Here is a 12,457-nt window from a genome sequence, read left to right as displayed (position 1 = left end):
AGACAACTGAAATACAAGCAGCCTACAGGAAAATATGACACACAATTATTCCAAAGTCTCATCAAAGGTTATCTGAAGTTTAACAGATAAATTACAACTATTTATCTCATGATAGGCCAGGTCTATATGGTCATTAACCAGAACAATCAATGTTTAATGTTATTATTCTGCTGCAGTATCTAATAGTTTAGCATTTTGTGCAAATCTAACTACTTTGGATTTTACTATATTATCAGTTGTGGCTTAAAAAAACATGGCTAAATAAATCATGGCAGATTTCAACATATAAAGCAGTGGTGGGATTTACTTACCTTCCCTACTAGTTCGCAAATGTGAGCGCTCATGCAAAGAAGGTCGCACATTACATCGGGATGGGTGGGAGGAGCCTTCCGCAGCCACCACTACCAGTTTGCCCGAGCTGGGGAGGACTGGCTGAATACCACCTCTATCAGTGACGTGCGGTGAGGGTTATGGCTGGTGAGGCTGGTGACATCATCAGGAAGGCGGGGAATGGGACCACGCGCTCGCTCGCCCGCCGGACTGCCTCGGCGCCATTCTGGCTACCTCCGTCCGGGCGCGCTTGGGAGATGCGGAGGGTGGAGGCAGAAATGTCGGCGCTGCCGGATGACATCATCCAGCAGCGCCAACAACATTTCTGCCTCCTCAGCTCCCGGGTGCGGCCGGACGAATGTATATAATATTATAATATTATATATATATATATATATATATATATATATATATATATATATATATATATATATATATATATATATATATATATATATATATATATATATATATAGTATATACTATTATATACTATTATTTCATGAAGAGAGGTGAGGCTCTGCCTCCCCTGCCTCCCCTGACCGCACGTCCCTGACCTCTATGTAAAGCTAGTGTTTGCACAATATAGAATAGATGCAGGCTACCAGGTTATGACTTAGTATGTTATATGAATCAGCTGGTATGGTAAATTTATGTTTAGTATTGTGGGAACTCAGACCTGGAATCAGTCAAAAGGTTAACCATGGCTTCTGCCTCAATACAATCCTACAGTGAAAGACAGCATCCCTTTCCTTAGGTAAATGGAACAGTTGGAAAGAAAGAGCTGCAAATTAAATGAATAATATTAATAAAAAATGAATGCTGCTGGAGAAAAATGGAAGGAATTGGATATATGTAGAATAACAATTTATCATCCACAGTGGAAGTTGCTCTATAATGTATGATATAAAAGCAATCACAAGAATAGTTAAAACATTGTTTACAATTTTAAGCAGCTAACTCATCCAGCATTTGATTCCGTAATGGCCCACCTGGTGTTTATAAGAAGTTGCAGGCATGATAGAAGCACAGTAGCACATTTACGAATTTTAAAGCAATGACTCCTTATCAGTGGAACTACAGGAATACAGTTAGGAGGCTGACAAGGGCACCACCACTACTTGAAAGTTTGGAGAAAAATATATATATGATATCTTCTTTAGGTGAAGCGCAACTCTTTGGATTTTCCTTGGCAACAACATGGAAGGGAGATCACACGATTCCCAGTCTAATTTACAGCTCTGGAGTTCCTTAGAAGACTCCCCATCTGTATACTAAATATGCCTAACCCTACTTACATGTTTGTACTTCCAGACAAACATGGTCAGGTAGATGGTGCCATCTGCTGAGATTCTTCAGGAAGAAGATTCTTTTTGTAAAAGAAAAAGTTACTTGTGAAGAAGCAGAGATAATACTGCCACCTATATTAAAGATAAGGAGGCCATTTACTATGTAACTGGCTCATCGACTAGAAATAATTCAAATTGTAGCCCAATTACTGGTATTTCCATACAGCCCCAGATTACGTCATTTTTAGCCTATATATTCAACTTAATGCCCATCATTAAAGGAGAAACATTACCTGAAAAACTATATTTTATCTTAATGATATATGCCTGTATTAATGTATGACTTTACATATGCATATATTCGTTTTTGGATTGCACTCCAGTTGCTGTTGAAAAATGTGTTAATCTGAATTGTCAGATAGCATATGCAAATTTTAAGCACATGCATCAGGAGGAAAGACTGTATTGACCAACACTATTAAATTAGCATGTTCAGCATTCCTCAACAAGAGATCTCTAGACTTCACCTCCTAATATTCCTCCCCAAATTCTGAGATTTGGACCTACATTTGGAGTAACCCTCATCATTGACTGTGCTGTGCTATCCTATGCTATTGAGTTATGGTTGACTAGACCTTACTTGGGGAAATCAGCCATTTTCCAAGTGTCCAATGTCTGGAGAAGTCTCCATGTCTTGTTTTCAGGTTACAAAACAGAAGACTCTGATTTCTAGTCCTGCCTTAACAAAGCCAGTTGGGTGACCTTCAGACAGTCTCTCTCTCTCTCTCTCTCTCTCTCTCTCTCTCTCTCTCTCTCTCTCTCTCTCTCTCTCTCTCTCTCTCTCTCTCTCTCTCTCTCTCTCTCTCTCTCCCTCCCTCCCCCTCTCCCTCTCCCTCTCTCCCTCTCTCCCTCTCTCTCTCTGTGCGTGTTCTAGCAAGCAAGCAAAGATAAAAACTGTTAGATAGGGTAATAGACAGGCACACACACAGGCTAACGATAACAACAGCTCTTTATTATAACACAACAAGTATGAACAATCCAGCGAAGGTTGAGTCTGACAGCAGCCCTTTTATAGGGAGCTGTCAGACCCTTTGACCAATGAGATTAAACCTCTGTTCCCGCCGGAATGGTGGAAACCATTATAACTGCAGCAAGTATCTAATACCCCTCCCCTCTTAGATGGAACAATACAACTGGTAACATAGACATGCAGGTAGACGGGCTTTTTGGTAGCTCTGCCAGACCTGGGCTGGTAACATAGACACGCAGGTAGACGGGCTTTTTGATAGCTCTGCCAGACCTGGGCAGTTCAGTCGGAGGGTGTTCTTCGGACAGGTCGGACGGATCTGTTTGCTCCGCAGCTCTACTTGGTGGAAGCTCCTGGAACCTTTCACAGGCTGGAGCTTCTAGAGCCGGTTAGCTCAGAGCTCGCTGCGGGCCTGCAACACAAGAAGCTAAGTATCCCAGTGACTTTGGGTTTGAATTGGCTGTGGAAGGAGTGACTTCATGCTCCTTTTGGGTAGGGCTTTGGCTAACTCGTGCAGGAGTTACCTCTGGCTGCCTAAGAGTGGAGTTGGAGAGGCAGCCATGGAGTTGGTCAACGTGCCTTCTCCAATTCCGACTGTCCTCAAGCTCTATGAGATAAGAGCGAGGCCCGGTGATGCCTATCACTGTGGCAGGAATCCACAGAGTTACCCCGGTGTAGTTGTGGGCGTAAACTGAATCCTCTATGCTAAAGTTCTGAATTTTGCTTGTGGAGTCAGGGGGCAATGTGGCAGAATAGTTTGGGTGTAGCCCAGTGGTGGGTTTCAATTTTTTTTAGAACCTCTTCTATAGGTGTGGCCTGCTTTATGGGAGTGGCTTGCCAGCCATGTGACCGAGTGTGAGTGGCTTGGCAGTTATGTGACTGGGTGGGCATGGCCAACTTGTAAAATGTGGTGAAACTCACTTAACAACGCTCTTGCTTAGCAACCAAAATGTTGGCTCAGAAACTCTGGCATTTGAAGCATGCAAGTCTTAAAGCTGTCAAGTTACAAGACCTTTGCACCCCTAACTCTTTAAAAAAAAACCAGGGGTGTTCAAACTTGACAGCTTTAAGACTTGTGGACTTCAACTCCCAGAATTCCTCCTCCAGTCATGGTGGCTCAGGAACTCTGGCATTGAAGTGTGCAATTCTTAAAGCTGTCAAGTTACAAGACTCTTGCACCCCTAACCCTTTAGAAAAAAAAACAACCAAGGGTATTCAAACTTGACAGCTTCCAAACTTCCGAAGACAAGCTGTTCCATTGGTTGATTGTTCTCACTGTCAGAAAGTTCTTCCTTATTTCTAGGTTGAATTTCTCTTTGGTCAGTTTCCATCCATTATTCCTTGTCTGGCCTTCAGGTGCTTTGGAAAATAGGTTAACCCCCCTCCTCTCCTCACTGCTATCATGTCTTCCTTGGTCCTTCCCTTCTCTAGACTAGCCATGCCCAGTTCCTGTAACCCTTCTTCATGTTTTAGTCTCCAGGCTCCTAATCATCCTGGTTGCTCTTCTCTGCACTATTTCTAGAGTCTCAACATCTTTTTCATAGTGTGGTGACCAAAACTGAATGCAGTACTCTAGGTATGGTCTTACTAGGGCTTTATAGAGTGGAATTAGTACCTCACTTGATCTTGATTTTATCCCTCTATTAATGCAGTTTAGGATTGCATTGGCTTTTTTGGCTGCCGCTGCACTCTACTGGCTCATATTTAATTGGTTGTCCACTAAGTCTCTAGATCCCTTACACTGTTACTGCTATTCAGCCTGGTTTCACCCAGTCTAAATGTGTACTTTTGGTTTTTCTTAGCCAAGTGTAACACTTTTCTTTTCTCTACAGTGAAGGGACAATTTTGCTGTTTTTTCATTTGTTGTTTGCTGTTCAAATTGTTGTAACACAGAGTGAGAGGCCTAATCTTCTAGTAAAATCCGTTATTATTCGCAAAAGCTTATAATAAAATTGTCAACCTTTATCAAGTTACATTGCTTTTGTTATTGCAGAATCGTTAACCCAATCTATGTAGACAAGTCCCTTTTTTTAATTGACTCCCGTGATACAGCATCAATTGCCCAGTTTTTTAAAATGACTCCCACTCGATATTATTGACAATGATGATAATGCGCTCCCTAATAAAAGCACATTAACCGATCTCCAAGAAAGACCAATCTTCCCGATTTTAAGATTTGCGGACTTCAATTCCCAGAATCCCTCAAGTTGTACTCCACTGGAATCCATATCACTTCCTACTCGGCGCCCACTCTGAAACCGCGGACCAATCAGCAGGCTTCCCCAACAAAAGCAAACACAATCCTTCCCTCTGCCCCGCCCCAAAACACATTCCCCCACTCACGGCCGGTGGGCGGGGCATCCCCGCCTCAGCTCTGAGTGACGTTCGCTCAGATTCGCGGCGAGTATAAATCGGGAACCAATCCACTTGTGATGTTTCGCTCGCTTCCTGTTTCCAATGTGGCCGGGGCGCATGCGCCTGACGCTGTCCTAGAAGTTGCCCTCTGTCTACGCGAGTTGGAAGTCCTTTCGGCTCCCGTTACTCGATGCTGGCGATTGAGTGAGACTGGGGGTTCTTTCTGCTCCTATTCCTTAATATAGTGGCAATGGCGGGAGTCCTGAAGAAGGTGAGAGTCGAGAGGGTGGGGAGGTGGGGGGAAGGATTCACAGATACGTTAGCCAACATTTATAGTTCTCAGCCTTCCTGGCTAAAACTAGGGGATGCGCATCTTCATGCATCAGTGTCCTAGAAGGAATCGCTGGTCTCTGCAGAAGCATCCTAGCGCAGGGGTCTCCAACCTTGGCAACTTGAAGGCTGGCGGACTTCAACTCCCAGAATTCCCCAGCCAGCAAAGCTCTGGGGGACTTTGGGCCAATTGTTTTCGCTGCCCAATCTATTTTACAGGATTGTAGTGGTGGGGATGTATGCCACCAGGAAAAAATATATGCCAGTTTCATAAATGGCTGCTCTGGCAAGCATCCTCCCCATCCTTTATCAAACTTTTAGCTTTTGCTCCCAGGTAAGTTTGTGCAGGTAGTTGTTGTTTGATAATGATGATGTTGTTAGTGTTGGACTCTAGGCAAATCTATTTATTTAGTTTGTCAAACATGTACAAGATAACAGGTATAAGTATAAACATGGACATGAAATGGGAACAAATACATGGGGACAGTAGGACAGGGATGGTAGGCACGCTGGTGCACTTATGCACATCTCCTTACAGACCTCTTAGGAATGGGGTGAGGTCCACGGTAGACAGTTTATGATTAAAATTATGGGGGTTTGAGGATGTAACAACAGAGCATTCCAGGCATTGACCACTCTGGTTGTGGAAGATGTATTTTCTGCAGTCGAGTTCAGAGCGGTTTACCTTGAATTTGTATCTATTGTTTGCCCATGTATTATTGCGGTTGAAGCAGAAGTAGTCGTTGACAGGTAGGACGTTGTAGCAGACAATTTTGTGTACTACACTTAGGTCAGACCGTAGGTGGCATAGTTGTAGGTTGTCCAAGCCCAAAATATCAGGCCTGGTGGCATAAAGTATTCTATTGTGAGCAAAGGAGTGGAGGACTCTTCTCGAGAAATACCTCTGGACTCGCTCAATTGTATTAATGTCCGATATACAGTGTGGATTCCAGGCAGCCGAGCTGAATTCAAGAATTGGTCTATAGGCCAGGTCTATCCACAGCTTCTGATCTTGCACTTTGTTCTATGAGTTGTTCTATGCTTTGGCTGGTATCAGCTTTGAAGATGAGTTCTTGTTTATCAATCACGATTGGGACTCATAGTGTGGTCATTAAATGAAGCAGTTGCTTAGTGAAACTGTGACTGTGCTTATAGCCTTACTTTAGCTTTATTTTGCTTTATAGACCTTTGAAGGTCACAAATGGACTGGTTGTAAAGTTAACTTTTTCATCATTGTTGCTGAGTGGGGCAGCCATTAAATGAGGACTACCTGTACAAGAATGCAGCTGGTTCATGAAGGGACCTTTTTCATTCACTTGCCTTGCCTTAAAGCAGGGGTCTCCAACTCCTGATATGTGGACCGGTCCCAGTCTGCGGCATGCCAGCAACCGGGCCACGCAAACCAAGTCTCATCCGCATTATGCAGCCAGTACGCAAAAACCTTTCTCCGTGGAACCAGTCCCAAAAGGTTGGGAGCCTCTGCCTTAAAGGAATGCAGAATATCTTACCTTAAGTTTATTATTGCATCTTATTTTGGCTGGCCACTTCTGTAAATGTAGTTTTCACAATAGTGCTGAACCATGTTCTAATTGCATGTTTTTGTTATTGATATTATATAAATCTGAAGAGAAATTTTCTTGGTGTGCACACGGAGGCGCAAACACAGAGATGATTTGTTTTTCAATCTACTATTTGCAGCCAGTTTTATTTTTCTATTGTCAGTTATTTTATTGGTTCACAGGTGCATCCTTTACCTTTTGCTCAAAGAAAGGGAAATATGTGGCCTATAAAGATGCCCAGTAGCTACATCTCCTTACGTCCATTCCATTGGGCACAGAGGACTCCTTCAGATGGGGGATCCTATCCCACTTGGAATCCAGATCTTTATGATAAGTGTCTATAGCTACTCCCTCTAATTGCATTAATACCTCTGGATAACTATTTCTTATAGACATGGAAAGTAGTTAATCCATTAAGCACCCCATGATTTTAATTGTTTGGTCCATACTAGTTTGCTAATATGTTGGCTTTGTTTCTAGCTGATATTTTTTTGGAAGGGAAGAAGATACATTGTTTTTTAGTTCGTTAAAAAGTGTGCTTAGTTTTTTTTTTTTTTAGATATGCACTTGGTTAAATTAATCTGATCAGAATTTCAGATCAGTTTTGGAGTTATGTGGTTATTAAGAGGAACTAACATGATAAAATTGTAGAGGAATTTTCATACTTTCGATTTAAATTTTTGTTTTGTTTAGTACTCTAAAAATCTCAGCCTTTCTCTGCAATGGTACATACATTCTCAAGCTCAAACACCTGGCATAAGTTTTGGACTTTTGTTTTTAGGTTTTGTTTTTCTTGTATCTGTGTTCTGTTGTCTTGCTTCTAGTGTTGTTTTTTTTAATGTACTTTAACTTTATAAGTTCTGGAGAATTTGAAAGCTTATATAATAATATCCCTAAATAACATGTTTTACAAATGCAGATTTATCCATATGCAAATTAATTAATCATTCAGATAAATAAAACTGATTTCTTGATTTAGACTGCTGCTCAACTTAATATATGTTTCTTCATACCTACAGACTACTGGGCTTGTGGGTTTAGCTGTATGTAACAATCCACATGAAGTAAGTATAAGATACTTTGCCATGTACCAATAAAGGAGAATATTTGTAGCTCAGGGTTGAAGTCCACTTTTCCATGTTTCAACGAAGTTATATTGTCGGATCATTAACTGGGTCTGGACCTATATTGGAATTCCCTTTCCTGTTAAGTCAGTTGATTTTAGTCCTAATGGTCTTCTCTCATCCAGTCACATTAGAGGTTTAGAATATTTTAGGATTGTTAATTTAAATATAAATTGTATCTGAAGGGATGAATTTCCTTGATTTAGCTGACCGGATAAAGAGGAGTGCACAAGGAAAGATACAATATAATCGTATTAAAATATTCAATGAGTAAGAAAGGTAGACACATTTGATTTAGAAGGTTCTTATAGACAATCAAATGTTAGAAAAGCAAATACATGAGTGAATAAACATTTTTGGATTTATGAAAAGACATTTTTTGTGTAAATCAGTTCCTCAATTCTAAACATGACTTGAACTTGCTATAACTTCACTAGAAAGTTTTGTGGTGGACCTCTTTTTCTAAGTACAGTCATTGAATCATTTTTCTTGTTTTAATTTGCAGTAGATTAATTTACCAAATTTCATTAGGTTTTAAAATCTTGCAGCAGCTTGCATTTAATATATTCACTTTGCCTGACTTAAAATTATTCTTTGTTCTGTGCCATGTGATCTTTTCAGCGCCTCAAGATACTATATACAAAAATTCTGGGTATTTTAGAGAGTATGCCTAAGGATGCAGCCTATAGGAAATATACAGAGAAATTTACAAATGAACGGTTTGATATAGTGAAAGCAGTAAGTATAAATTAAATTCATTCACTTTTTTCGTCAAGTTCTATTTATCAAACGATAATTTTTGATACTGCTACTTAGATCTGTTTCTTAATTATGATTTATATTAATGCTTCAGTTAACTAGGTTTCTTAATGATCAGGTAGGGATTAAGGTCTCAATTTCTGTAAGGAAACAAGCTTCCCCAACCCTGATAATCACGTGAATTTCCTGATGAAAACAGAATAAATGATTGAAAACGTGGATATGTGGCATGAGTCCACGTTTTTTGATGGGGGGAAAATTTCCAGGATTTATTTCAGCCGGAGCAGGCAAACCGTGGTTGACATAAGGGAATATTTGATACTATGCAGATATGCTATTTGGTTTTGTGTGTATGTGTCCATTTGATGGGAAACAGGCTTTTGCAAAGGAACTCCTTTGTGACTTGATTCGTGTGCCGATGTAATCCTAGAGTAGTCTATAATTCTGATATTGATTGTTTCCCCTTCAAATACTAGCCTCACCCAACATAACTTTTAGGCTCAAAAGCTGGCCTTCTTAGGTTCAGAGTCAACTTCATTTCAGCAAAAACAGGATTTTTTTTTGCAAAGAGATATGCATTTGATAAATACTTTATTTCCAACAAGCACAGTGAATTCTAAACATTAACTATTTGATTATTGTTTATGAATATTATAGCCTATACTTGCAATTCATATACAAGTATAGGCTAGCAATATGAATTATATATCCATCTTGCATTGCTTCAATTAAATTTGGTTGCATAACTTGAATTATTCAGAAATAGCTGAGTATTCATGTATGTATGTATGTATATATGTATATGTGTGTGTGTGTGTGTGTGTGTGTGTGTGTGTGTATATATGTATTTGTGTTACAACCCCAAATATATATATATATATATATATATATATATATATATATATATATATATATATATATATATATATATATATATATATATATATATATATATATATATATATATATATATATATATATATATATATATATATATATATATATATATATATATATATATATATATATATATATATATATATATATATATATATATATATATAATGTTTTCGTAGATTTTCACGGGTGTAGGTATGCTGGTTTTGTTGTATTCGGGTCTTCTCCCATGTAGGATTGAGATTGTCTTTGCAACGTTTCAGCGAGATCGCACTCGCCATCTTCAGGCTGATGCCGTCTTTCTGTAAGTCTTGGTGGGAGGGGATGGGGTGCTGGCTTTGTTTCAGTAAGTGGAATGATTGGTTGTGTGGACCTCCCGCCTACCAAACATCTGGAAACCAGCCCTAGCCAACAAACGAACACCACCCACCACCCAAGCCGTTACAATACAAAACAACAATGCACACACAGCCTGCACCAATCAGCACCAATCTACCAATCATGATACAACCACACAACCAATCATTCCACTTACTGAAACAAAGCCAGCACCCCATCCCCTCCCACCAAGACTTATAGAAAGACGGCAGCTCCGATCACATTTTAAGCCCACAGCTTGAAGATGGCAGGTGAGATCCTGCCGAAACGTTGCAAAGACAATCTCAACCTTACACGGGAAAAGACCTGAATACAACAAAACCAGCATACCTACACCCGTGAAAATCTACGAAAACAAATTATATATATATATATATATATATATATATATATATATATATATATATATATATATATATATATATATATATATATATATATATATATATATATATATATATATATATATATATATATATATATATATATATATATATATATATATATATATAAAATCAAAACATGGAATTATGATAAAATAATCATCATAATTTAACGACAACTCCTGATCAGAACAACAGGATCAAAACCTGCATTTCTGTTGAGTTACCATACTATAACTTTTATTTTTCCTATTGAGTAGATTAAATAGCAATAATAGTATTTTAATTTTTTTTAAAAATGACATATCTAAGATGATAACCTGTTGCTAATTGAAAAGGTTTATGAATATGGCAAAAATAGCTTTTATTTTTCTTATTCTGAGAAGGCAGAATTACAGTGTTAGCCAGTATTTTGAATATTCTTCACTCAGTAACAAAGTTGTTTTTCTGAATCTTGTCAACTTTATGATATATGGATTTCAACTTCCATAATTTCCCAGCCAGTTGAAGTCCACATGTCTTAAAGTTCCTGAGGTTGAGAAACACCGAGAGTTTCTCATCTATTTTTGAACTTGCAGGAACCTGATGTACAAAGGCTGGAAAAGAAACTAAACTCTGGACAGCTAGAAGAAGTGATTCTGCAGGTATTTAGCAATGATTTAGTATATCAGGTATAGAAGCTTTGGGGCAATGTCCACTAAACTGAATTTGTAAACTTAGTAGTGTGGCCTAGCAATTCTTTTTTCCTATACCTTTCAGTAAGAATCAATGTCAGTCAAAATCATTATTTTAAACAAGTAATTGATTTATTCAAAAGATATAGCCACCCAGCTTTCAGCCAATTCTGGGCATCTTCCAAACAAAGAGTTTAAAAACCGTATAAAATGATTTTAAAACAATAACATGCAACTAGTTAAAACATATAACTTTGGAAACAATAAAAATGCGGCGCCAATCTATGCTAGCCATCATAATGAGGAGATTTGGTAGTCTAAGTTCTCTTTGATTTGGGAAAGTAACTCTTATTGTGTATGCAAATTAATTTTGGAGTACCATCTTTCAGACAGTTCTAAAATAAAATCTATATTTTGTCAACAGGCTGAAAATGAACTTTCCTTAGCCAAGAAAATGTTGAAATACCGTCCTTGGGAACCTTTAGTTGAAGAACCTCCAGAAAACCAGTGGAAATGGCCAGTGTAATTAACACTGTTTCAACCATCAGTGTAAACAGAATTAATTTCATTAAAAGAATGCTGGACATGACTGAAATTGTCTTAATGCTATTTATGCAAATGTCGTCTGTCTCAATAAAATGGAGGGTCATTACATTAATCACAGAGTAAGAAATATTTTTCAGTGTAATGTTACATTCTTTGAATAGCTACATATCCCTGTAGAATAACAGAACTTTTTTTTCTCTCTGTTGCATTGAGTTCATACCCTTACTTAAGTGATAGAACAAAGTTTAAAAAGAGTACAAAGGATTCTATTACTCTGCCAAAGTACTGCGAAAATATACACATTTATCTATTCAGAATAGATGACAGTAAACATAGTTTATATTAAGAGTACAGTATTAAAAATGTACTATCTGCATTAGATCCTAACTATATTCAAGGGGGAAAACAGATAAATGTCTGTTACATTTTATTGTTATGCTGTATATGATTTTGTTCTTGCAGCATTCTTTTTTTAAGGTTTTTTATTTTAATACAAACATACCATCTTTCATTAAACAGTATGTCGTCTGGTACAAATATTTTGTGCAATAATTAAATTTAGAACCATATTCATTATTTTATCTATTCTTAAGTTATTACTAATACATAACACTATTATACCAATCCCCTTAACTTATTTAACTTTATTAATACAATTTCCCTATTTCACTCCTCTGCTTTCATTTCTAATTTTCATATTTATTCTTGAACCATTGATAAAATAACATATTCTATAATAGTCAGATTGTTCATTTTCTTTAATTGCACGTGTTAAGCTATTCATTTCTGCACATTCTAATATTTTC

The 12,457-nt window shown here is 38.0% G+C and overlaps 1 protein-coding gene across 1 annotated transcript; it reads left to right on the top strand.

Annotated features, from left to right (window-relative positions):
• Positions 1–5,088: 5,088 nt before the first annotated feature.
• NDUFA5 (NADH:ubiquinone oxidoreductase subunit A5) lies at positions 5,089–11,763 on the top strand. Its single transcript, XM_081957351.1, has 5 exons — positions 5,089–5,272; positions 7,910–7,954; positions 8,636–8,752; positions 11,010–11,075; positions 11,530–11,763. The coding sequence occupies exons 1-5, from the start codon at positions 5,252–5,254 to the stop codon at positions 11,629–11,631; spliced, it is 351 nt and encodes a 116-aa protein (XP_081813477.1). The 5' UTR covers positions 5,089–5,251; the 3' UTR covers positions 11,632–11,763.
• The last annotated feature ends 694 nt before the right edge of the window (positions 11,764–12,457 follow it).

The sequence above is a fragment of the Natrix helvetica genome (assembly GCF_964273705.1).
Source record: "Natrix helvetica genome assembly, chromosome: 6".
Lineage (NCBI taxonomy): Eukaryota > Metazoa > Chordata > Lepidosauria > Squamata > Natricidae > Natrix > Natrix helvetica.
This window is presented reverse-complemented; position numbering and strand designations above follow the sequence as displayed.

What these genes read in the sequence shown, in the direction of transcription:
- NDUFA5 (XM_081957351.1), top strand. Translation starts at nt 5,252, where the DNA reads ATGGCGGGAGTCCTGAAGAAG. An exon ending in TATGTAACAATCCACATGAA is followed by an intron (nt 7,955 to 8,635) that starts GTAAGTATAAGA and finishes TGATCTTTTCAG; the next exon opens with CGCCTCAAGATACTATATAC. An exon ending in TAGAAGAAGTGATTCTGCAG is followed by an intron (nt 11,076 to 11,529) that starts GTATTTAGCAAT and finishes TTTTGTCAACAG; the next exon opens with GCTGAAAATGAACTTTCCTT.